This window comes from Gopherus flavomarginatus, chromosome 5 (assembly GCF_025201925.1).
Source record: "Gopherus flavomarginatus isolate rGopFla2 chromosome 5, rGopFla2.mat.asm, whole genome shotgun sequence".
Lineage (NCBI taxonomy): Eukaryota > Metazoa > Chordata > Testudines > Testudinidae > Gopherus > Gopherus flavomarginatus.
Genome location: NC_066621.1, coordinates 100,367,151 through 100,393,922, shown reverse-complemented (window position 1 = coordinate 100,393,922; position 26,772 = coordinate 100,367,151). Strand labels below are relative to the sequence as shown.

The following is a 26,772-nucleotide window of genomic DNA, read 5'->3' as shown; positions in this document are numbered from 1 at the left end:
AGTTGGTCATCTGGAAGTATTCACTTTTCACGAAGTCTTGCATACCATGCCTATTAGCCTTTGTGTATCGTGGCTGCATGACAGTTCCAAGAATCCATGTGCATTATTTTTCTCATCATAATATCTACTGCGTAACATCAAGGCGGCTAATCATCTTAGTTCAACAAAACATGCACTGTTTGACTACAGCTGGTCTTTTACTTCACCTATGGTACTCTCTTTGACTCCTCTATAGTTATTAATAAGGCTACGATTATGTCACAGAAGTCATGGAATCCGTGATTTCCAGAGACCTCCGTGGCCTTTTCTGCTTCAGCCCCTGAGCCACAAGGCTGGACCTGTCAGCTGGGGGCCCTAGTGCTCTGAGCTGCAGGGGCTGCTGCAGCTGCCAGCCCTGGAGCTTGAAGCTGCAGCAGGGCCTTGGAGCTCCCAGCTGCAGGGGAGGGCGCCCAGAGCTCCCAGCCACTACGGGGGGACCCTGCAGCTCTGAGCTGCTGCAAGTGGCAGGGGATCCCGGAGCTCCCAGCCACGGGGGGCGGCCCCAAAGTTCTGAGCTGTGGCTGGGGCCCCACAGCTCCTAGCCCCACGGGTGGTCCCTGCAGCTCCCAGCCTCCAGTCCTAGAGCTCTGGCCTCCATGGGCAGCGGGGCCCGTGCAGCTCCCAGCCACCCTGAGTGGCAGCAGCGTTGCGTGCTAGAACCCCCACTCACCATTTTGTCACGGTTATTTTTAGTAAGTCAGTGGCAGGTCATAGGCTTCTGTGAATTTTTGCTGTGACCTGTCCATGACTTTTACTAAAAATAACCGTGACAAAATCTTAGCCTTAGTTATTAACCACATTTGCAGCTTGTCAGTTGCATATTTAAGTACCTTGTACCCAATTTCCAGTTTATATTTTTAGTAGGGCTGTCAAGCGAGTAAAAAAATGTATCATGATTAATCGTGCTGTTAAACAATAGTAGAAATACCATTTATTTAATTGTTTGATGTTTTCTACATTTTCAAATATACTGATTTCAATTACAACACAGTATACAAAGTGTACAATGCTCACTTTATATTTATTTTTATTACAAATATTTGCACTGTAAAAATCAAAAGAAATAGTATTTTTCAATTCACCTAATACAAGTACTGTAGTGCAATCTCTTTCTACATTTGTAAGTTCAACTTTCACTATAATTATGTACAAAAAATAACTGCATTCAAAATGCAGGTTAAACAGAACAGGAGACCTTCAATTCTCCCCCAAGGAGTTCAGTCACAAATTTAATTAACACATTTTTTATTTAATGAGCATCATCAGCATGGAAGTCCTCTGGAATGGTGGCCGAAGCATGAAGCTCATACGAATGTTTAGCATATCTGTATGTAAATACCTTGCAATGCTGGCTACAAAAGTGCCATGCAAATACCTGTTCTCAGTTTCAGGTGACATTGTAAATAAGAAGCAGGCAGCAGTATCTCCCGTAAATGTAAACAAACGTATTTGTCTTAGTGATTGGCTGAACAAGAAGTAGGCTCTAGAGTTTTACGTTGTTTTGTTTTTGAGTGCAGTTATGTAACAAAAAAAATCTACATTTGTAAATTACACTTTCACAATAAAGAGATTGTACTACACAGTACTTGTATGAGGTGAATTGAAAAATATGATTTGTTTTAGCATTTTTACAGTGCAAATATTTGTAATAAAAAATAATATAAAGTGAGCACTGTACACTTCGTATTCTGTTGTAATATGAATCAAAGTTGGGCGGAGGAATAGCTCAGTGGTTTGAGCATTGGCCTGCTAAACCCAGCGTTGTGAGTTCAATCCTTGAGGGTGCCATTTAGGGAACTGGGGTAAAAATCTGTCTGGGGAGTGGTCCTGCTTTGAGCAGGGGGTTGGACTAGATGACTTCCTGAGGTCCCTTCTAACCCTGATATTCTATGATTCTAATATATTTGAAAATGTAAAACAACATCCAAAAATATGTAATAAATTTCAATGGGTATTCTATTGTTTAACAGTGATTAATAGTGATTAATTTTTTTGAGTTAATCGTGTGAGTTAACGGTGATTAATCAACAACCCTAATTTTTAAAAGTATAGAGGCTAAAGACTTTTTTAGTGTCATCCTTCAGTAGTGCTAGTTATAATGTCTAATTCTGCCTCTGTTACCCCAGTTTTAGACCAGTGTGATACAATTGGTGTAATAAAAGGAAGAATTAGACGAAATGCTATCCTTACTCTAAGGGCCTCCATAGTTTTGAGCTCTTTGTTGGAATGAGTGGTTTCCTAAAATGTGTTGGTTACAGAAGCATTGACTGAATATGGCAGCTGATAATCTCCTTCTGTGTTCCTGGAAATAGGATTTTATTAATAGCACACAAACAGTTGTAGTTAGTATGCCTTTTTTTGCTAGATACATACCCCCTTTTGCAATGCATACCTCCTGTATCAGCATAACTGAGAAACTGAGTTCTCCCCCACTCAAAGGGTGAACACCATTTTCCTGAAAGATACACCAGAGATGCTTAATACAATTTAGCTGTGACAAATACACATTTTCTAAGACATTATTACAGATGAGAGAATAAAGGTGTAACTGCATGATCTATAATTCAGCATAAGTCAGAATGAAGTTATGCATATTTGTCTCAACCACCATTTTTTTTTGTTTTCAGATTCCTTTTGCAAGATTTGTAGCTAGAAATAATATATCAAACTTGAAAAGGTAAGAAAATGGCTGGGAGGAATTATGCCTCATCCACTTGTTGCACATGTAACTTTCTACAAAATGACGGAATAAATGACAGCACTGAAGGTATTGTATTGATTCCTTCTTTGGTGTTTTTTGTAGATACTGTATAGAGCGTGTTTACAGACCTCGGAAGTTAGACCGCTGTCACCCCAAAGAACTCCTGGAATGTGCATTTGACATCATCACTTCCAGTGGAAACAGCTTTTTACCTATTGCAGAAACAATCTACGCTATTTCTGAAATCATCCAAGAATTTCCAGTTCTACAGGTTGTTCCCTCATCTTACCTCCTTGACTAACAGACGTTTTTCAATGTCTTTGATTTTTTAACCATAAAAGGCTGTTTCATTAGATAGGGAATTGTAAATAAGGAAATATGTAGGCAACAATGACTAGAAAAAGACCTTCTCACCATGTAACACACTAAATATTTCCAAGTTTTGACTTCTGATAAAACTTGCAAACTGAGTCAGTATAATATAAACTGTAAATGAAAAGTTTTTTCAAGTACGATTTCCAATGAACAGTCTGTTTGCAATGTGTACACTATTGACTATTTTTACAGCACTGTTTGAAATAATAGCTATCTTCTTTTAGGTGAGTGAGAGTTTGTTTCTTAATCCCGACATTAAAAATATAAAATGGCACAAATCCTGCCAGTTCTGTAGTACACAGAAGGGAGTTAAGGTGATGGGAAGATTCAATGTTAGTCTTATGAAACAGAAAAGCTATTTTACATACTGGAATGCCAGTAAAACATAGGATTTTTTTTCCTCTGTTAGGAAAGAAACTATAGTATTTACTTGAACCACACTGCCTTATTGAAAGCTATACTCTTGCACTGTGGAATACCAGAAGAGAAACTCAATCAAGTCTACATCATTCTGTATGATGCAATGGTAAGATATTAATGACTCATGCAGAGATCAGTTTAATAACTGTAAAGTGCCACATTAATTATAGATCCATCTTTAAATATGAGTAATAACACTTTGGTAATTTACCAGAGAGTATTTTAACCATATATTAAAAGTAGTGGATTATTCCAGATGATCAGTTTGTATTAAAGCTTTTTCTGCTATCTCCTTATAGGAGAACTGTTATCTTAAAACAGATTTATTGGTGGGGGGGGAGAGAATTCTTTACCTATATGACTAAAAACATCCTAGATTGTTAAAACTGAAAACATTGCATTCAGATATATTTTTATTGTTTTGTTTTGCTTTTACTTCACAAAGTTTGATCAGAGAAAATGAACTAGTCGGTTTCATTTGTGAACACTGCAGAGGAATGTTTAAATCACAACAAAGAACTTCCATAGGTTTTTTTAACTTCATGTAATATTTCTGTTTAGCATTCGGTTTATATTTTTTTTTAAGCAAAAGCTATGTTTTAAATAGACTTTTTACCTGTAATATGACCAAACCAGATATGGAATCACTGAGAGACAAGCAAATATTTTGCCATTGTTTACAGTGATATTTCAGAGAGTAATTGATTGAAGATGGCTACATCAAAGGGGGGAGGGGTAACCAAGGAGCTGCATTATTAATTCTCATCTCAATCAATTAGTAAACTTTTTCTCTCAAAAATGAATTTTCTAAAAATATGCTACAAAATAATGATGGTTTTTGTTGTACTTTAGACCGAAAAGTTAACAAAAAGGGAAGTGGAAGCCAAATTTTGTAATCTTTCTCTGTCGTCAAACAGCGTAAGTAGTTCAACATTACACATTATATTTGAATTTCCCTATAAATTGTCATAAGTCTATAGTACTTCATTTACTATTACTATGAAACCCATTAAAACCTCAACTAAGAATATGCCACTCATTGTGTAGAGATGATGCCATTGCATTTGCAGCTGAAATGCCATTGATATCTTTACTGTCATACCTCTTTGAAAATGGTCTAACTTGTCTCTTTCAGCATTACTATATTTTTGGTTTCTCCCTTTTTTAATGTTTGTGTTTCAGATTATGCAGATGTTCAAAGGGTAAATGGAATATTATAGACTGAGATTTCCAAAAGAGAAATGTGTGGGATACTAAATAGTATTAGGCAGAGTTAGGTGCATGAATATAGAGAATGGGTTGAGACAGATCTCTCACTGTCCAACTTTTTGATGCCCTGATTAGGAATTCTCATATGTCCACTCCCTCCCCCTGATTCTTAAGCAGAATTATTAGTCTGCTCTGTAAAACAAGTATAACTGGTAAACCTTTAGTCACAACAAACCAAATGCTATGTTGTTGTTCATATGCCTTCTATTAAAGCTTGTGTATGGTATTGTATCTGTGTATATTTTATATTTTCAGCTTTGTCAACTGTACAGATTTATTGAGCAGAAGGGAGAGTTGAACGATTTAAGCCCATTGATAAACACAATGATAAAACAAAAAACTGGTGTCACCCAGCTGGTAAAGCACGGCATGAAAGATCTGGAGGAAGTCATGGGTTTCTTAAAGAAGCTTGGTATAAAACTTCAGGTTTGTAAAGCAGTCAGATTATAAATTCATTTGTTTATAGCTCTTTACAACTGCTCTGTCTTCATAAACCTTTGCCCAGGGACAAATCCATGGATAGTCTGATGAACAGAAAAAAGCACCATCAAATTGTGGTACTGTATATGATGAACACTACTGGTAACCCCTGGTTTTAGCTCCTCAGTCTCAGAGTAGGGCCTGTATTGGTAAGAGACCTGCAGCTGAAGAATACTTATATCTGTGTAATTGAACTATTTCAGTTGCATTCTTAATTGAAAAATAATTTTCTCTACATACGTATCACTGAGAGCACTAAGGGATTCTTTGAACATTTTAAAATTTTATATTTTGGAAATTTTAAAAGTTTCTAAAATACTGAGGGTAACAATTGAAATAGCTAATTTTCTCTAAAGCCTTGCTATTTATTTGCTATTTGGGACGTATACACAAATCTTCAGTAGTTCATGTCCCCTTGTGATCCTTTAAATTTAAGACATTCTTTCCTCGCTCAGATTTTTTGGCTGAATCTGTCTTTTCAGGGATCAGTATTTTAATTGCAGTATTAAATCTCCTCAAAAGCAGAGAAACCATGTTAAGTTTTCATGATCTGCTGATGTGTACATTTTAATACTTTACAATCGTGTAACTAGAACTGGTGTAAGACTCAGTGAGGATATAATACGCATTTTTGTTTTATAGGTGTCTATAAATTTAGGACTCGTTTACAAAGTGCAGCAGCATAATGGAGTCATCTTTCAGTTTATAGCATACATCAAACGCAGACAAAGAACTGTGCCTGAAATTCTTGCAGCTGGAGGCAGATATGATCATCTGGTGTGTGTAATTAACTTTTTTTTTTTTAAAGCATATACTTTTTTGGTACCTTACTAAAAGCATTGTTTCTTGTCTCTTCAGATTCCACAGTTCAGAGGGCCGCAAACAGTAGGACCTCTTCCTTCTGCTGTTGGAGTCAGTATAGCTATAGATAAAATAACTACTGCAGTTTCCAGTATGGAGGACTCTGTAAGTTTCGGTTCCTGTTTCATTCGTATTTCTGTCATTTTAGTAATCTGTATGTAGCCATAGATAGTCAAGAAATATTAAGAGGTTCAGATGTGTCTCAAAATAATTCCATACTAAAATAGACAGAAGCCTCAAGATATGGTGCATTTTCCTTTGCTTCTATGTAGATTTTTTAAAAATTGGTAAACTGAAATGTAGTACATGGCTTGTTTAATGGCATAAAAATTTCCTTTTTGAAATTTATTCAGTGATTAATATCTGTGAAAGGGGAAAAGATATGTTTTCCCGTATGTACAGTCATGTTCTTCCCCTTTTAAAAAAATATCATATTTTTGTCCCTAGCCCTTCTTTTTGTCATAAAATGGGCTTCTCTACATAAATCATAACAATTTCACTCAGCAGCAGAATGTGTATATTTTTAATCCTTCTTTGTGAAGAGGTACATTAATATTGCTAAATGGGGAAGAGGTAAAGCCAGGTAACTCACTGATTTAGGCTTTGCAAGTGCTTTTTCTGTAACAGGGTCAGATTTGCTGAAGAGCTTAATTAAAAAAAAATGCTTAATAATGAACCGTCTCCTAATCTCTGCCTAATTTGCATGAAAAGCAGCACAATAATGTATTTGTTCTCCAGTAATATCAGCATGTTTACACCTGAAAACAAGCTCTGGTTGCTCACATTGCCCCTCTCACTTCTGCTTTTCTTCCAGGTTACTATGGGCTCTTGTGATCTGTTGGTTGTGAGTGTTGGGCAGATGTCAATGACGAGAGCCATCAATATCGTTCAAAAACTCTGGACTGCGGGAATTCCAGCTGACATCATGTATGACTGGTCCCAGGTAAAGAGTCTGTCTACATATTTGTTAGCTATATGTCAGTTTCACAAAGGCTGGTATTGCTAAAGCAGCCTCTTAGAGGTTATTTATCTATAGAATCATAATATTGAGCAGCTGGGTGCAATTCAACTATCCTTAAATCAGTGAAGATTATGTTTGCTTTTATAGTATTTTTCCTTTGTAGCTCTCATCACCTTTCACAATGTGAATAAGCATCATAATCTTTGTTTTAGAGCACAGACAGATTAGGTGATGTACTTATGGTCACTCACTGAGGGCACGGTACAAAGCCCACTGAAGCCAGTGGAAAGACTCTTACTGAATTCATGGGGCTTTGGGTATGTCTTGAGTCAGGGTCAACAGTGAGAGAAGAACCAAGTCTCCTGATTCCAAATCCAGTGCTATGTTCACTGAGTTATGCTGCTTCCATGGGATGACATGTAGTGGAGATGACTTTATTGAAAAGCACCCAAGATTCTGGAGATCCTGGACAAGTATTTGACATAAATCTTCCCCAAAAATGTATTTTACCAACCTACAACAACGATGTAAAAACAAAAAGTATACTTTTAACCCCAAAAAATGGAACCGAGGGAGTCATTCATAGGAGGAAATGAAAAGGTTCTAAATATTGGGTCAGTAGTGGCAATAATGAGAAATACCTTTTGCAGGAACAGTTTTCATGTACTGTTTAGAAGTGGGAAGGGACGGGCTAACATGACTGCGAGGCAGGAGCATATTCTGCACTCTAGTGGCCACTACAGTGGCATAACAAAGCTGTACTCCAGGGACTGCAGACGGTACCGTTTGATTACTGACCTAAAACATACAAGTGTCACCACAACGTTAGTCATTAAGAATATCCAGTGCTGCAAGATTCCTGGAAATGCTATTTGTATTGAAGGACTGACTTCTCATTCCCTTACAATGAGCCCAAACGAAACAGTAGGTGCCCAGCACAGATAGATTACGGGACAATAAACAAAGTACTTACCCACCTCTGGACAGTCTGGTTCAGTTTATTTATATACATGCTAAATGGTGAATGTCAAAGGAAATGCCATGGAATTGCCCATTCTCTCAAATTTAGTGAACTGTGGTTCTGCATATTCAGAATGCCCCACAGCATAGAGTTCTGAGTCACTTAGCTGCCTTGCTGACATTATAGTATTCTATTGCTTTAGTATTGGCAACAATTTCCCTACTTTTTCTCACTTTTTTCCTGCATCTGGCTATATGCTGTTGAAGTACAAGTATAACTGGTGTTTAATACCCTTCAAGTCACTTGTTTTTTCCTGTGTGTACATTGGCCCTTTCTGGCCTCGAGGCTGTTCACAGATGGCGAGTTGCAACCTCTTGATTGCACTTAACCTTGGACAGTTTTCTGCCTTGACATCTAATGCTGACAAACTTTTACGTCAGTACAGCAAGCATTGGCCCTGATTCTTCGCTGAGAACTGCACAGGTGGACACCCTTTGCAAAGCCCAGTTGAAATCAGTGGAGCTCCACACAGGGATCCATCCAGGCAGATCTCCATGCAGGAGTAGGGCTAGTAATGAATGTTACAAACACTGGAAGAAAAGCCCATTCTTGCTAATAGATGCAATGGAGACAAATATCCAGCTTCTACTTCTATTTCTTGGTGAAACACACTTTAGTGAGTTATAGGCTTTGAACCATGAAAATAAAGAAATTGATAAGGAGATTGTTCTTCCTGGACCGATGTGCAAAGCTTTTAATTACTCAGAAGGTCAATACGTACAGTATATATGTATTTCCAGTCAATTTGAGATTTTGATTGTCTAAATTGCCGTTTTATAATCTACTTCACTTCTCTACTATTACTTTTTCTTGTTTTAGTCCCAAGAAGAACTGCAAGAGTATTGCAAATGTTCTGGGATCACATATGTGACTCTTGTTTCTGAGAAAGAAGGAAATCATGTAAAGGTAAAGGTGGGGTTGGGGAGAATTTTCGTAAATACTTCAGATTAATAATCTACTCTTCTATGTGTTTTTGTGGCGCTAATACAATATTTTCTGAGGAAAGTGCTCTATAATTTAGTAGTTGGCATTTCATCTCAGTACAGTTTCAGAGTTAATAAGTAGTACAAAATTAGTCTGAAAATTGGATAGTGGATGCACAGCAAACCCATATTCCTAGTTTTTTACCAGCCCCAGTCTCCCTTCTCTTTTATCTGGGGAGAAAAAAAGAATCTGGTAATTTAAATACAAATCTGGTAACTTAGACTGAGACTCATCTAAGCTGTATTTGTGCATTTTTTTAAAAGGTAGTGACCAAGTGTTACCATTACGTAATGGCTGTTTGGTGACATTATGCAAGGAATTGGTGGTCTCTGGCCTCTTCCAACTGGACAGTTGTTTACATTACAAAACAAATACCAAGAAAATTGGCAGCCTTATTGGCAGCTAGCAAAATAGACAATGTTTGAATAGACATAGAACTATGACCCACCATTTCTATTTGTCTCTCCAGGTCAGGGTTAATATGCAGAGGCATTACTGTAAGGAAGCTTGAATTGCCACTGTCTGTACTGTATCTCTTCTGTGCATAAACAGAGGTTTTTGGTGCCCAAAGCTGTCACTGATTCTGGGCATTATCTTTGCTGCTACTTTTAATTATTTTCATAAAAAAACAGTGATCTGTTAAAATCATTTGCCCCTATATGGCATGATTGTATAACCTAGCTATAATGTATATCAGAAAGATACTTTTCACTTACTTCAATTATTAATCTTCCTCTTATGCTAACTGTAAGAACAAGTTGATCCTGACAATTATTTGATCACAGAGTGATGTATCTAGGCATTAAAGATACAATGAAAAAAACGCATTTAATCTTTAAAACCTAGTGATGGTATTTTGTTACATTAGAGCAGAAATACAAAGAGCATGTCAATATATTAAATGGCATAGCGATTCTCTAGTTTAATTAGTCTTTTCATAATTAATAAAACAAAGACTGAGCAAATATGTGTAGGTTTAAATGCTGGAGAGTTACCTCTCTGCAAATTCAGTGAAAGGCAACCACATTCCAAATTAATCCTTTAATTTAAAACAGAGAGAAAGAACCCTGTGTTTAACGCAGTATTTCCCTCCGGACACCAGCCAGAGGTCATTATCCCATATTAACAAGTGAAAGCGGCCAAGCCTAAGCAGTGAAAATGCAAAAGCAATTATTATTAGTTATTTGGTTGCAGAAATCTAATCAACCAAGCCAGAGGGTTTAACTGGCCAGTGATCAGATGAACCCACGAAGGGGGTATTCACCCACGAAAGCTCATGCTCCAAAACATATGTTAGTCTATAAGGTGCCACAGGATTCTTTGCTGCTTTGATTGTCTCAGTCTTATTCCATCTGATAATTACATCTTTAATAGGTGATGAGCCTATTCAAACTTACTTTTCTTTATTTCCACGGTATATTTATGTAGATTTCCAGATTTAGCAATCTTATTAAACTCATTAAAATGTTAAATTACCATTTTGTAGGTGAAATCCTTCGAGAAGGAAAGGCAGACGGAGAAAAGGATTTTAGAGACTGAGCTAGTAGATCACCTGGCCCAGAAACTGAAGGCTAAAGTCTGTGATGAAAGAAGTAACAGGTAGCTGCATACATAGTGAACAGGAGTAGTCAAATTAAAGGTCTTTCAGAATAAGACTTCAGTTGAGGTTTCTATTACCTTGATTTTTAATTAAAATTACCACTGACAAAGATTTGCCAAATTCCTTTTTGAAAAAGAAGGAAAATATTATGATGGTATGACTTCTGTTATGTCTTGAGATTTGCCGAAGGCAACTGAGAGTAACATTTTGAAGTATTCTTTCTACTGCTTTACAGATTTAGGGCCAGATTTTCAGCTGGGCTTCTATGTGAGCAAAATTGTTCAAACTTGCAACATGTGAGCATACCTGCCTAAACTTTGATATTACTTATTAATTGTATTGCATTAGCACCTATGAGCCCCTTTCATAGACCAGGGCCTTATTGTGCTAGGTGCTGTACAAATAGAACAAAAGAAGTCCCTGCCCCAAAAAGCTTACAGTAAAATTCTTGCATTTATTAGAACCATTCAAGTATGCACATGGGCATGTGAAAGCAGAAGTGGGGACTGAATAAGCAGGTCTTTACTTTTATACTGTCACGGATGTACATGCAATAATCATCAAAAGATTGGCCATCAGTATTATTCTTGAATAGCTTTGCAAAGCGTAGCTCTGTAATAGGAAACTTCCATACTGGGACTCATTTGAAGAAAAGTCCAGCTATGTGGGTGTTTTTTTAACAATTTGATTTGCAAGAAAAGCGCTTTCTTTTGCCTGCTGCTCATCTCCTCCTGCTTGATCAGGCCATTTATTGAAGTTAACATGACTGTTATGTCACAGAAGCAACTTTATATGACATAAATACAAGATCCTATATAGGAGTAGCAAGGTAATGAAAAAGAAACCTGGTGTCTAAAATATTTCCCATTTACAATTAATGAAAGTAGCAAGGAAAGTTTTGCTGTTTACTATGATTGTTGAAGACAGTTCTTTTTAAATTAACAAGTTTAATTGTGTGTTTGCATTTCTTAACTAATCAAAAATACAGGATTAAATTTGCAAATATATGCTGAAAATCTCCATTACATTTTTTTCAGCTAATTGGAGTGAAAAGAATACAAAATACCTTTGCATGTGAAAGGTTGCTAACAGTAGCTTACATTACTGTACTGCTTTTACATTGTGTCTATTTTTATAACTGTTTTTGTTTGCTTGCTTTTAGAGAAACTTCAGATAATCTCTCAGTACAGAATCTAAAAGGATCATTTGCTAATACTTCAGGTATATAATCGCTAATTCTAAAATTGACTTCTTGTGTACAGTAAACATTCTTTGCAATAAAGTAGTATATATTTTAATCACATTACAAGAATCGCTATAAACAAACCACAAATGTCTATGCTTAGAACTTTTACCTGGCGAGAGTAATTTCTTTCTAATCTCAAATGCTGTGTCTAAAAGTTGAAAAGTTTAAATTACATTTTCCTATAAAATGCAGAAGTCATTTTATAATAAACGTACAGGAAACATGAAACCGTTTTGCTTGGCCCACCAGTCAAAATGTTCACAAGGCATGAAAGACTTCTTGCCACACTGAATAAACTAAAACTTTGTTTACAGTCGACATTTCTGATTCTGTAGCTGGAAGTGGCTATCTTGCTGCAAAGTGATGTGATTTATAATGCGGACAGTGCAGAAAACTAATGGAGACGACTCTCAACCAGGTTCCATCCTGTTTCTTCTGTTGGTTTAAGAATCAGAAGATTTTGCAGGATGTGTCCTTTTAAGTTGCAGCCACAAAAATTGCATAATTGCTTCAACAGCACCCATCATAACAGTAAATAAGTCTTGACCCATTAAGATTAGAGGGGGATAGTTTTGTTTAAAACAAGATATGACATGCTTGTTTATGTGAAGAAAGAATACATTCTCAAACTGTTTGCATTTTAGGTTTATTTGAACCACATGGAACTTCTGTAGTGCCAAATGTGAGTGTTATAGCTCCTGAAAAATTACCTGCCAGTGTCAGACGGCGTTATGAAACTCAGGTATATGTAGTTTTTATTTTTCTTTCAGTTTTGGTTTGAATTTTTTTTCTGGCCTGCATGTAGCTGTAATATCATGATCACAGGCTGTTTGTCCTGCATGATCTGTACCTTGTTTAGTCTGCAAAATGGACAGTGAATGAGGCAAAGGGTTACAAGAAGAAGAAAATGGACTTTTTTCATGGGTGTAAAGCATTGAAATGGGACCCACGGAGACCAGTTCTATGCTCTAACACAGACTTCCCACATGATTGGGGACAAGGCTATTATAGAACATAAGAATGGTCATACTGAGTCAGACCAAAGGTCTATCAAGCCCAGTATCCTGTCTTCTGACAGTGGCCAATGGCAGATGCCCCAAAGGGAATGAACAGACAGGTTATCATCAAGTGATCCATGCTCTGTCACCCAATCCCAGCTTCTGGCAAACAGGCTAGGGACACCATCCCTGCCCATCCTGGCAAATAGCCATTGATGGACCTATCTTCCGTGAATCTATCTAGCTCCCTTTTTGTACCCCATTATAGTATTGGCCTTCACAACACTCTCTGGCAAAGAGTTCCAGAGGTTGACAGTGCATTGTATGAAAAAAAACTTTCCTGTGTTTGTTTTAAACCTGCTACCTATTAATTTCATTTGGTGGCCCCTTGTTCTTGTATTATGAGAAGGAGTAAATAACACTTCCTTATTTTCTCTCTCTATACCACTCATGATTTTATAGACCTTTATCATATCCCACCTTAGTCACCTCTTTTCCAAGCTGAAAAGTCCCAGTCTTATTAATTTCTCCTCATACGGAAGCCATTCTGTACCTCTAATCATTGTTGTTGCCCTTTTCTGAACCATTTCCAATTCCAATATATCTTTTTTGAGATGGGGCGACCATATCTGCATGCAGTATTCAAGATGTGGGCAAACCAGGGATTTATATAGAGGCAATATGATATTTTCTGTCTTATTTTCTGTCATAATGCATGTGTACAAGAGAGCTCAGTGAAGATTCTATGGGGAACCTTAATTCTGGCATTTCCTGACTTTTGAGTGCTTAAGAAAATGTTAAGGTTACAAGTTAAACATAGATTTTGTATTTAATGTGTACGCAGTGGACTCAAACATTTGCCCTCTATAGTTTAGTATTTCATTATGGCCTCTCAAGCTAGGGGGTGCAAGCAAAAGTTTTCCAACATGATGCATACTAACAGTGCCCTGCTTTGCTTAAAACAATATGTTTAGTGGTATAATGTTAGACCACTGTATGAAATGAGATGGGAGTTTTCCTCACTTGGATGCTAACAATGTACCAAACATAAGAAAAAAAAGAACAGGCTCCAATCCAAAGAGGATAGAAAATTCAGGATGTACTGGCTTCCAAAATACTTGGATTGTATAATGGGATATAATTTTCCTTCCATATCAGCAAAACCCATTTTTTAATGTAAGAATGCAACCATTTTTATAGACTGCTGGATTCTCATCCTGCTCCAGAAAGGAGGCAGTAATGCAATGTAAAGGGACTGAATGCACCAGCAGTTCAATATCCTATTGCCCAAAATGCAGCTATCTTCTCTGAAATGCAGAAGAGCTACAGTGTATTCCAGGACTGCCTTCTGTGATTCTACTGCCAATTTCTGATTAAAGTGGTGTCTTCTCTTATCTTTGTGAAAGGTGGCCTCCACTAGTGCCCAGGAACAGCATAACTGTGACTCTGTCCAGGGAAATTCATAATCACGTGTTAATTCTGCCTAACCTCATTAGTCCTAATATCATCTCTCCTACCACTCTACTCATAATTGGCAAAAATACTTCATGAGTGGGCATGAGCCCTGTACTCATGCTCCTGATGTTAATGTAAGATGCCCGCATATTCCTAGTTAACAATTGACCATCTGGCATATCAATGTTAATTATCGAGAATTAAATCTTATGTTTCCTGAAATAGAAAACAAAGGTTCCCAACATCAGTGTAACAGGAGAAATTTGTATGCAACTTTTACCCACTATTAATTTTAATATGCAGGTACAAACAAGACTCCAGACCTTCATTACTAATCTGCAACAGAAAACAAGTGAGATTGAAATTTTAGCCGTAAGTCTGTTTTCTACAGCCTAAATGAAATGGCAAATGCTTGGTCATTAGAGTCTTTAATGTTAATGGCTAGCAAGGTAGCTGTCACCAGCTGTAATCTCAAATTTTAGAATTGGCAATTATAACCAAATTTAGAAATCTGTTGTAAAATAAAACCCACACAATGTTTAGCTAGTATATTGAGAAAGCTTCCTGCTGTATGAATTGAGACTGTTGCATATGGTAAAATGTTCACATTTTAACTATTTGCACCTCTAACTCCTGTGTTGTGGTGGATTTAATAGTAATTTGTTGCTGCAGCGTATCACTATAAAGCATATTTAAATGTTACTTTCTGGGTTCCCTCTCAACACTTTCTGAAGAGGTTAAAAATAGTGCATCCTTCCTATGTGCCCTTTAGGAATAAGCGTGTTTACCTTTTTTGAAATTAAGGGAAGACTTTCCATGTACACAGATGAGCTCTGCCAACCATAAATTATCTTTGGAAATGCCTAAAATTCTGATTCAGTCCAAATGTGTGCGCAAAACTTCTTTATAAATTAGAGATTAAATTTTGAGATCTTCACATGGCCAGAATGATGCCAGAACTAGAACTGGAAAAATAAGTTACTTTTACTTGTTATACTATATAACATTTGATTCCTTGACATTGACCTCTTTGCCCTGCTATTTTTGCAGGTAGATCTGTCAAAAGAAACTCTTATACACTTCTTGTCACTAGAGGTAAGCAATGAGTTGTGTATATGTAATTTGGATTTAACAGTAGGTTTTCAAAGGTTTGAAGTTAATGAGGGTGAAATCCTGTCCTTATTGAAATCAATGGTAAAATTCTCACCCAGTTTTTTTTTAAGAGTTTAAGAAAGGCTAAACAATTCTGTACAGACACAAAGAGTTTAGAACAAGCCTTGAAAAATCCATTTGCCAAATGCACAAGTAGGAAACTTTCCCTCTTGAGTCTTTGTTCATGAAGATACCCTGCTGAATGTGAACAGAGCAGTGTTGTCTTGAGCTGTGGCTGCTCCTGGCTTTCCCAGGCAGCAGCCATTGAAATTAACATGATTCTGATTAGTGTTATGGCTACTGCTCAGAACCCTGTGAGCTACAGTGTATAATGCGAGTTTTGTTCTGCTGCAGCATGGGAGTATACCGCAGCAAAGATGTGTGATGGAGTTCTTTGTGAGGGAGGATGACCCAAACAGCATAAGATGAGGAATTGAGTCAATAAGCAAAAACCCTATCCCCATTTCTCAATGCTCTTGGGAAGTTGAGCTGAGGATAAATTATGGTACTGTGGACTTCCCCTACAAGTCAGGAGACTCTGAAGCAGTGGGAGGGAAAGGGGTGGCTTTTATATCAGTTCAGAAGGGGAAAAGCCCATCCTGTGGCAGAGGAGACCAAAGAATGATCTGGTGCATGTACATGTGAAAGAACAGGGGTGGGACAGGAGGATCAAGTGTTTCTACAATGGTGATAACTCTGTAGAGGAAAAGTGGACCACTCCAGCCTTCACAGCATGATGCTGCTGTCCTATTGTAGGAGGGGAGAAGCTGATCACCAGCAGCCTCCTTACAAAGATCTCTGCTGTAACAGAGTCAAGATGTACATGCAGTTTTGTGCATTTTGTTTCAAGAAGCTAGTTCTTTGGCAGGTTAAGAAATAGAGTATTGCTGTTCTGTCTGCATGATCTTCAGAAAAGTGAACCCTCCCCTCAGTGACATTGTTTTTTTCATTCATAATGAAATGTAATATATATGAAATTCAAAATGATCTGGACAAATTGGAAAAATGGTCTGAGGTAAACCGGATGAAGTTCAATAAAGACAAATGCAAAGTGTTCCACTTAGGAAGGAACAAACAGTTTCACGCATACAGAATGGGAAGAGACTGTCTAGGAAGGAGTATGGCAGAAAGAGATCTAGGGGTCATAGTGGACCACAAGCTAAATATGAGTCAACAGTGTGATACTGTTGCAAAAAAAGCAAACGTGATTCTGGGATGCATTAACAGGTGTGTTGTAAACAAGACACGAGAAGTCATTCTTCCGCTTTACTCTGCACTGGTTAGGCCTCAACTGGAGTATTGTGTCCAGTTCTGGGCACCGCATTTCAAGAAGGATGTGGAGAAATTGGAGAGGATCCAAAGAAGAGCAACAAGAATGATTAAAGGTCTTGAGAACATGACCTATGAAGGAAGGCTGAAAGAATTAGGCTTATTTAGTTTGGAAAAGAGAAGACTGAGAGGGGACATGATAGCAGTTTTCAGGTGGGTGTCATCAGGAGGAGGAAGGGTGTCATCAGGAGGAGGAAGAAAACTTGTTCACTTTAGCCTCTAAGGATAGAACAAGAAGCAATGGGCTTAAACTGCAGCAACGGAGATTTAGGTTGGACATTAGGAAAAAGTTCCTAACTGTCAGGGTAGTTAAACACTGGAATAAATTGCCTAGGGAGGTTGTGGAATCTCCATCTCTGGAGATATTTAAGAGTAGGTTAGATAAATGTCTATCAGGGATGGTCTAGACAGTATTTGGTCCTGCCATGAGGGCAGGGGACTGGACTCGATGACCTCTTGATGTCCCTTCCAGTCCTAGAGTCTAGAGTCTAAGAGTCTATGAAAATTCCTCTTGTCCATTTTTCCTTACAGTATGATGGAGATGAACAAGCCTTTTACACGACTGTAAAACAACTGATGTCACGATTACCAAAGCAGAGATACTTACAAGCCGTTTGTGATGAAATTTACAATATCAAAATAGAAAAGAGGTAAATATATTTGTTATACTACTGTAGGTGCTGCAACAATTGAGCTGTTCCACACATTTTAACTGTGGTAAATAGGCTGCTGTAAATTTTCTGTAGAGAAAGGCACCCTCTTAAGGTGAACACACCTGACTGGTCCTCGTCCCCATTTTTATAGTCTTAAGGTTAACATTATAACTAACATTATAGTCTTAACATTCATCTAAACACCACAAAAAGAACAGGAGTACTTGTGGCACCTTAGAGACTAACAAATTATTTGAGCATAAGCTTTCGTGGGTCTAATGAATTGGGCTTTAGCCCACAAAAGCTTATGCTCAGATAAATTTGTTAGGCTCTAAGGTGCCACAAGTACTTCTCGTTCTTTTTGCTGATACAGACTGGCATAACTACCACTCTGAAACCTAAACACCACAGTTTATATAACTATGTATGTAACTGAACTGTGGGACATGTAAATTCTTGACAGGGAGATGTTAGTCAACATTTAATCATCACATTTTCCTCTCTGGGTAATTTACACATTTGGCTTTTGGCAGCATAACTAGGAATAGATTTAGACAGATGTGGGTTCTGATAGCTGGGAATCTTTGTTCTCTTATGTCAACTGTGCAGAATTTCCCTTCTGACACAAAGACTTGGACTTCAGGACTGTTCAGTATCCATGGCTCCCACTGATTTTGGTGGAAGCTGCAGATATTTGGTATAGGTGAAAAGGTTAAGGACCTTTTAAACAAGCTCTTTCCACTGATGTATAGTAAAATATATCATAAAATACCCTCAGCATAAATGCAGAAAATAAATGTGTAGAAGAAAATAATTTATAACTCAAAATACCTGGTTTAACTTTTCACTGACCATTTCATTCTCTTAAAAATTGAATATTTCAAAGTTAAATATTAACTTTCTGTGCAGTTTGTTGAGAGCCACTCTTCCCTCTCCAACATGAGAGCAGTACTCAGTTACTTTTGGTGAGCCATTCAATGAGACTAGAATTTGGCTTTCTAATAATAGTGCCTTTCAGTACTGGAGATATCAAACACTTTAGAAAACAATGACACCGTCCCTAATCATGCATTAACAGCACAGACAAATTCCAGTATTCCTCAACAGCTTGTAAAGCTTTGAATACTAAAACCCTATGACTGCACTCTCTCCTTTAGTAAGAGACTTCCAGAGGATCTTCTGTTAACTTTTTTTAGTTGTTTAGATAACACTTCCACACTCAACCTCTACTTTATATGAGGAGAAAAAACTAAATTTGAGACAGAACCTTATCAGAAAAGAAACTTAAGTATATTAAAGTTGAGTGTAGAGGTGTTCCCAACTTGATTCTTTGCCACTTAGCTGCTATTGAAAGCCAGTAAAATAGTGTTTAAGCTACTGTAAAGTGAGAAGTTTTATCAATCCTTACCTAGCCCTTTTAAGTTCAGGTGTTTTTGCAAGACACACGCACTAACCCTTTCACAAATAGTCAACAAGTTTCCAGTATTCCACTTCTTTGAAGTGTTGACATTCCATTAAATTATATGCTACCTGTCCCCAATGATGGTGCATGTTGTTCTACATAAATTAGATAGCCCCTTGCATGGTCAAAATTAAATCTCTCTCCCCTTCTGCCTAAGTGGAAGAAAATTTAATTCTCTGTTCTAGAATTCAAACCTTAGTCATCTGGAAACATTAAGGGATGGAGATAATTTTTATTTAGGGTAGCAAAAAGAGGTATAATGAGAAAAGGGTTGAAATTAGGAGTAAAAATTTAGGCTAAATTTTAGGAAAAGTTTTGACAGTGATGTCTGTTCAGGGAAATTGTAGCAATACCATTACTTGGATCCTTTTAAAATAAGTGGACATAACACAAGAAAAATTAATTAGAACAATCCTGCATTTACAGCAGGATTGACTGATGATGTACAGTAAGATCTTTCCTATCTCTAAGCTCTTAGTGTCTTAGAGTAGATTATCGCCTCTGAATTCTCCTGTCTCTAGACATTACTATTTTTGGAGGGTTTAGAATGATCACTGACTTACTCTGTTCTCTTGGAGGTAAATTCTAACACTGTCCTTTTTCCTCTACAGAATTCCTGTGCTTATCCTGTACTCTTATCGAGATGACTACTACAAAATTCTGTTTTAGTTCTAAATTCTGTTGGTGGGACTCTACCAAAAGATTCATAATCTGGAACCATTAATTAAATGTGAAATAATTGTTGCACATTCATTATGACTTTTGATATAGGAATATATTATACACTTCATGAAATTTCAGTAAGCTGTGATATAAAGAGACTTGGGCAATTACTGCCTTTATTTTTTTAGTGTGTAGTAGCCAGCTTCATACTTTGCATTTTTATATGTAAAATGTATTAAAAGTGTCAAAGTTCAAAATAAATGTTAAATGGTCATGTTTCTTAATGCACAGTCAGATTATTGAAAAGACATTACCTTACACTTCTAAACTTCTTTCATGTAATAGTATTTGCTTGCACAATATCAGTGTTAAGCAAGGGAAATGGATGGGAAAGTGAAACTGACTCAGCAAAAGAATTGCAGAGCTGTTCCAGAATGTCTATAACTTGCAGCTGCCTTACTACATCAGTTAATGCTGCAGCCTACTGAGTAGTACTATAACTAAATTTATTTTTAAAAAAGCTAGTTTAAGTAAGTAGCCAGTGTTTTTCAAATATGTATGGCATCAATCATCAGTATATGGGATAAAAACCCCATGAATGTCCTTAAAACAAGGGGTCTTATAATCCTGTGGTATAACATATTCACTTCCTGTGTAAGCCAGCTGCAGATGGTGGAGGAGCAAGAATCAGTTGGAATGAATTTTACAACACTAATATAAAGCAGGTTTCCTTTGAAAATAAATACCACTATGTCCCAACAGCGTAAGTACAGAGAGAAAAGCAATAAAATCAGAGGGGGAGAGGGAGTGTGTTTTAGGAATGATTTTTAAAAGTAAAAGGTATAAGTGGACTTAAGATGCCCCAGCAACCTTAACTTTACCCCCCTCCCACCCCCCGTGCATCTAGAGGGGAGTTTTCTGATGGTTAGACCCACCATTTCCACTCTGCTCTCATTGCTCTTCCTTTATATGGCCGCAGTGACAGCCTCTTCTCTCAGTTCTGAGATCTGGCTGCAGAAAGGACCAATTTCAGGGGAAGTCTTGGCCCAGAGCATACTCAGTACAGACAGCAAAATTCCTTAAGTATGCTGCTAACATGCCTCTAGGCATGTCCAGTGGTGATTGTTAGAGGCTTATAACTAGGGCTATCAATCACAGTTAACTCAGGCAATTAAATGAATCACAGTTTATTGGAGTTTTAATTGCACTGTTAAACAATAAAATACCAATTGAAAAGTATTGAATATTGTGGCTTTTTTCTACATTTTCAAATATTTCAATTACAATACAAATATAAAGTGAGCACTGTAAACCTTGTATTCTGTATACATTTGCACTGAACAATAGTATTTTTCAATTCACCTAATACAAGTACTGTAGTACCATCTCTTTATCAAGAAAGTTGAACTTACAAATGTAGAATTGGGGACAAAAAACTTATTTTTGAATGCAGTTATTTTTTTGTCCCCAATTCTACATTTGTAAGTTCAACTTTCTTGATAAAGAGATGGTACTACAGTACTTGTATTAGGTGAATTGAAAAATACTATGTTTTTTACAGTGCAAATATTTGTAATCAAAAACAAATATAAAGTGAGCACCATACACTTTGTATTCTGTGTTGTAAGTGAAATTAATATATTTGAAAATGTAGAAAACATCCAAAAAAATAAATGCTTTTCTATTAACAGCACAATTAGTCACTTGACAGCCCTACTATAACACAATCAAGGATGGGTTAAATTTCTCCAGGACAATGTAAGACCCCTCTCTGATCCCCACCACTTGCAAAGCTTCAAGTCCTTACTCCACACTATGGAGGTGCTAAAACTATTTCACTGAGAAACTAAGAATCTTTCCTAAACCACAGTTTCAGAAACAGCTAAACTGTGTTAGCTGTAACTTTCCCCACCAAAAAAAAAAAAACACTGACAGCCCCAAGCAGAAGCCCAACATGGAAAACTCAAGTCCAAAAGGTTAGCAATGTTAAGTAAGAACAGGATCTTAGGATAGAAAGGTTTAGGCAATCCTAACTTCTTCGACTGTAAGCTCTTTGGGGCAGAGACTGTATTCTTAGTTTGTATTGTGCCTACCAGACCTTGATCCTGTTCCACAATGGGGGCTCCTAAGTGCTATAATAATATAGACTTTCATCCCAGTTCCCCTTATAATTAAGCAATCCTGTAAATAAAGTTGTACCCTTAACTTTGTCTTTTGTTGGGAGGGGAGTTCTGCCACCCTAAAGTCCAGCAGCTTTCCCCATTCTGAGAGTTTCATTGACTGTAGCACAAGTACAGCATTTGGTTTGACTACACAGGTATACAGTGCCTTTCTTTAAGCTGCTTATGGTATGCCATCTTAGTCCTGCACTCAAGTGAACTTTCCAGTGCTGCAGTCTCTGCCCCTTTATTATATAGCTAGCCTTAGTATGACCCTCCTACATGCTGCTATCAAACTTTACCTTCAGCAAAGAGTGACCAGAAGAATTACACCTTCCACTTACTCAGGGCTGGGGGGAGGGCACTAGTTTTTTAGAACAGAAATTATAGACAGCTGAGACTGCTACAAGAAAATTCCATACCTATTTATACAAGTACAAAAGGTCACTATGTATGTGCACAAGGAGGAGTTCTAATGCCCGTATCACTACTTGTAAGTCGTACAAGACCTGTGTGACTGGCTGCTTGGATCCCCCACTGCAAACATAGACTAGCGTATGATCAGACTAATCATTCACTAAAGACCAATACAATTACAGTAGTCATTTCAACCAAATGCACTTCTGATTGTTTAACAGGAACAAGCAAATATTACCGTTTCACAACAAAGCATTGAGATACTATATTTACAATTTTCAGAGTGGTAGCAATATAAAGTGGTAGCATTCAAAGTAAGAAGCACCAAATCCCTGAACACATTCATAAGAATGAGACTTTTACTCAAACAGTCATCGCAATTGTAACATGAAGTTCTACAGTTTACAGACTATCCTGTGTAACAAAACATGGCAGCTGAGAGTGAAAAGGTTTCAGTCTAATCTTGTGAATATTCCTGCCAAATAACAATCTACAGAAACTACCTTTTATTTTCATTTTATTTAAGTGAAGGTATTGTTCACATCTCAATATTCTACCACCAAAAGGAAGTGTTGACTTAGGAAAAAATGGACTTTGAAGGCTAGAATGCAAGTCTTGCAGTAATGGAAAGACGTTATGTTCCATCACTGGGTTGCTTTACTTTTCTTATTTTTGCTTTTCTTGTCTTTCTTCTTCAGGCCATCCATGTTAGCTCTCAACAGGTTGGAATAGGCCTGCAATCATGAAATAAGCATCTTTAAGATAGACCAAATACTCAGAGGCAGTGTACTGGAGACAAAAATAAAAGTTATACAAAATCTCCATTTTAGATAACCTATATTTCCACATAGCTCCTTTTTACAGAATGTTCAAACTCATCAGGAAACCACCCTTTTCTTCCCCACAAGGACACAAGAGTTAAATAAGATGCTTTGGAGAATGTCATGCAAAGGGAGAGACGATATACATACCAAGATATTGAAGCATCTGTCCTATAACTTAAATATTTAACCAACCAACCCACCTACTGAGAGATGTGAAAGAGCTAGGAGAATGATTTGTAGCTTTCCATGGCTTATCTTAAATTATCGAATATTCCTCCTTACAATACAGAAGAACAAAAAAGAGAAGAAAAGAGAGAACATAGGAAACTTACCATCTGGAATTTGTTTACTTCCTTTGAGCTTACCTGTGAAAAGCAAATTCGGGTGTTAAGCATAAAATACAGGAAACATTTTATCCTAGGACTAAAAATTCCAATAGACGTTTGCCTGTCAGTTAAACACCAGGTCCCACCTAGCAGCACTTATGTCTGATCAAGTGATCACATTCAATCTCATGAAGAGGTGGCACCAAAATAGGTTCAGAGACAAGATGTGGAGGGGTAACAGGAAAGTACTCTTGGTAACATCTAGTTTTTTGGAGGACTATTCCCCCTCCTTCCACCACCAATTTAAGTCACCTCTCAGTAAAAGGGTAGCATTTCCTCTACAAACTTCAAACAGTGAACAATCCTCAGTGTAAAGTCCCAAGCCAATTACATCTGCTTATTCTAGGGTGACCAGATGTCCCGATTTTAGGGTCTTTTTCTTACATAGGCTCCTATTATCCACTGTCCCCATTTTTCATGTTTGCTGTCTGGTCATTCTAGGTTCTTCCAGTGCCTTCCACTTCTGTCTATATTACAGACTAAATTATCCTGGCTAGTTTTTCAACATAATATACTCTTCAGATTCCTTTTCATTCATTTGTGACATTCATTCAAGTTCTCCCACAGCACATTCAAACTCTCTCAGGAACACTGACACCGTATCTCCAGCATCCAAATGCCCATGCTATTGTCATATGCCCAAGCTGTGACTGCTCTCAGACCTGACACTGATGGTTTTATTCACCACATGTAAAAATTCCAGATAATGCTATATGAGCTAAAGTTGGCCTTCAGCCTGAACGATGCAGGCAATTATTTCATGAACAAAAGAGTTTGCACGCTCTCTCTGACCTAGATTTGCTACTTACCACTGTGCTAATTTTTTTCTTCCCATCCGTTGCTCTCAGAAGACATTTATTGTCCGCTGGCTCAAAACCTTCCACATGGCCTTTACGTGGAATGGGTTTTGTTCGACCATCATCTGTATTGAAAACCAAAGGCATGTCGTAATTTGTTCATCCAGGTTTTATTAAAACAGATAAATTTTTCCAAAATCTCAGCGCATCAAGAATATGCCAACCACCACCACCAACAACCTGTATACCACTTGCTTGTAAAAGCAATATGGAATCCAAGACACCGTATCAAAGATTTTTCTGCACAGGTTATATACCCTGAAGCTATGCAGCATATGCCTCCCCTTAGGAATGGGTGGTGAGCTATTTTGCTGGCTCAATTCACCTCCTCTCTACAGCATTTATAAATCTGAGAAATAAAATTTCCGTAATACCTCTTTTTAAAAGTTCCAATGACAGCTGTTCAATATTTCATTGCAATGTTTACATTTCAAACAGTGCATCACTAACGATTTGAAAGTGAAATGACTTGACTTTTCTTTGCCTAAGCTGAGAGAAATGCAAAAAGTATACAAAGAGCATAAATCGCTAAAACTGGATTTTTTAAATTCTCATTTAATGATAACAGTATTAGGAACAGGAGAAATTGGATTAAAGGAACACTGTCCATTTAAATCAAATATAAAGGCACTGATACTTACATTTTTTCAGTGTTATGTAAACACTCCCTGAGGTTCTGCATTTTTGAAAAAGCCTTGTTAGTTCTGTCAAGAACTGTAAATGAAAGAAGAGACCCATCTCTGGTTAAGACTAGAAGCGGGGGAGGGGGAATCAATAGACAGGAAAGTTTTCTGCTAGGTGGCAAATATTGCCATTCTCAATGTAATTAACGACAGATGTCTCATTGAAGTAGCATTCTTACAACACAATGCGTCCCAGCAACTTATACACATAATTTGCATGGCTTAAACCAGTGCAGGTGTTGTATGAATAAATATTTATATAGTTTCCTTCACCCAAAAGACAGAGGGAGCTAAGCTATTTAAAGCAGCCCTGTTGGGAACATTTTTTATCCACAACGTTCTGTAAAAGCTAGAAGTTAGTAGCATCCGTATTAGCATTACTAGGTTCTTTTATAAAAGTTTAGTTTTGAAATCCGAGGAAGACACTTCAGTTCGATTTAGCCGCGCTCTTGAGCGTTTGCACAACAAGCAGAACCGCAATTTGCTGGCACGAAAGTCAGGCCGACCCCACTGTTGTCACTGGTCCCTGCTGGGCGCAACGCCAAGGGGAAAACCGGCCCCGCAGATGGCGAAAGGGGCACTAAGGGCCGGTCTGCAGCTTCCCAGCAAGCGGTGCCTGCAGCCAGCCCGACTAGCCGCGGCCGCAGCCCCAGCCCCGGGCTCTCAGGCGAGGCCCGGAGCCCTGCCGGCCCTGGGGCTTATCGGCAGGGCAGGGACCGCGTGCCCCGAGGAGCGTGTCCAGGTGGCCACTGAGCGGCCCGGCCCGGCGCCGCGGGGACCCGCACGGGAGCGGCTCGGCTCGGCTGGACGGGGGCCGAAGGGGCGCTCGGCAGCCCCCGCCGGCCAGGGGCCCATGGAGCGGGATGGGCCCGGGGCAGCCCCGGGGGCGGCCCGCACCTGCTCGCTCTCCAGCAGCACCATCCTGCCCACCGACCGACCCGCCGCCGCCTGCCCCGGAACCGGAAGAGCCGCTCCGAGCGCGCGGGAGGGGCGGGGGCGCCGCCTGAGGGCGGGAGAGCGGCTGGGGGCCTGTGCTACGGGTCCCGCCTGAGCCTGTGCCGGGGCGCTGCAGCCTCGGGCCCGGGCGTCTCCCTGTCAGCCCGGCTGGGGTCCTGGGGAGCCGCCGGGTGCGCCCCCTCCGGCCCTGCCCCCTTTGAGCTGTCTCGGGCCGGGGGGCGCTGCGGGGGCAGGGCTGCTCCGCTGGCCCCTTTCTCTGCAGGCCCCGTCCTGGCACCGACCCAGCAGTGCCGCGCCCCAGGCAACGGCTCTGGGGTTGCCAACCCTCCGGGATTGGCCGGGAGTCTCCTGGAGTTAAAGATTACTGGTTAATTACAGACTGTCATGTGATGGAATTTCCAGGAATATGGCCCATGAAAATTGGCAACTTTACAATGCCAGATGCTTCAGCGAAGGGTGCAGGAAATAAGCAGTTATGAGCGGGGTGGGCAAACTTTTTGGGAATGGAGATTGCATGGCAGGCCGTGAATGCTCACAAAGTTGGGGTTGGAGTGTAGAAGTAGGTGAGGGATCTGGCTGGGGGTGCAGGCTCGGGTGGGGCCAGAAATGAGGCATTCAGGATGCAGGAGGGGACTTCCGGCTGGAGTGGGGATAAGGGCTACATCTGGAAGTGATGGCTCTGGGATGGGGCTGGGGATGAGGGATTTGGGCTACAGGAGGGTACTCCAGGCTGGGACCAAGGGGTTCAGAGGGTAGGACAGGGATCAGGGCTGAGGTAGGGACGGGGGGCACAGGGAGGTTTCTGGCCCAAGGTGCAGGC

The 26,772-nt window shown here is 38.8% G+C and overlaps 3 protein-coding genes across 7 annotated transcripts in view; 1 reads left to right on the top strand and 2 right to left on the bottom strand.

Annotated features, from left to right (window-relative positions):
* EIF2AK4 (eukaryotic translation initiation factor 2 alpha kinase 4) overlaps positions 1-19,957 on the top strand; it is a 74,865-nt gene extending 54,908 nt beyond the window's left edge. For 2 of the 3 annotated variants that reach the window (XM_050954776.1, XM_050954778.1), the window contains 16 exons: positions 2,667-2,716; positions 2,843-3,011; positions 3,525-3,641; positions 4,388-4,453; positions 5,060-5,230; positions 5,927-6,061; positions 6,143-6,250; positions 6,960-7,088; positions 8,947-9,033; positions 10,598-10,710; positions 11,874-11,932; positions 12,602-12,699; positions 14,714-14,782; positions 15,461-15,505; positions 17,423-17,541; positions 19,618-19,957. In XM_050954776.1, coding sequence (XP_050810733.1) covers positions 2,667-2,716; positions 2,843-3,011; positions 3,525-3,641; positions 4,388-4,453; positions 5,060-5,230; positions 5,927-6,061; positions 6,143-6,250; positions 6,960-7,088; positions 8,947-9,033; positions 10,598-10,710; positions 11,874-11,932; positions 12,602-12,699; positions 14,714-14,782; positions 15,461-15,505; positions 17,423-17,541; positions 19,618-19,675 — 1,593 coding nt within the window. In that variant the 3' untranslated portion in view covers positions 19,676-19,957. The remainder of the gene's footprint in view (positions 1-2,666; positions 2,717-2,842; positions 3,012-3,524; positions 3,642-4,387; positions 4,454-5,059; positions 5,231-5,926; positions 6,062-6,142; positions 6,251-6,959; positions 7,089-8,946; positions 9,034-10,597; positions 10,711-11,873; positions 11,933-12,601; positions 12,700-14,713; positions 14,783-15,460; positions 15,506-17,422; positions 17,542-19,617) is intronic. The other variant, XM_050954777.1, reaches the window with a different exon arrangement.
* Positions 1-26,772, bottom strand: part of FSIP1 (fibrous sheath interacting protein 1) — a 597,082-nt gene that overhangs the window by 354,726 nt on the left and 215,584 nt on the right. The window lies entirely within an intron of this gene.
* On the bottom strand, positions 12,585-25,995 carry SRP14 (signal recognition particle 14). 3 transcript variants are annotated; one of them, XM_050954910.1, is made up of 5 exons: positions 25,893-25,995; positions 24,954-25,026; positions 24,265-24,377; positions 23,402-23,434; positions 12,585-12,817 (listed from the first exon to the last, which is right to left on the bottom strand). In XM_050954910.1, the coding sequence occupies exons 1-5, from the start codon at positions 25,914-25,916 to the stop codon at positions 12,713-12,715; spliced, it is 348 nt and encodes a 115-aa protein (XP_050810867.1). In that variant the 5' UTR covers positions 25,917-25,995; the 3' UTR covers positions 12,585-12,712. The 3 variants fall into 3 exon arrangements, with proteins under 3 accessions (XP_050810867.1, XP_050810868.1, XP_050810869.1); XM_050954911.1 differs by lacking the exon at positions 12,585-12,817 and adding an exon at positions 22,442-22,979; XM_050954912.1 differs by lacking the exon at positions 12,585-12,817 and adding an exon at positions 22,938-23,034.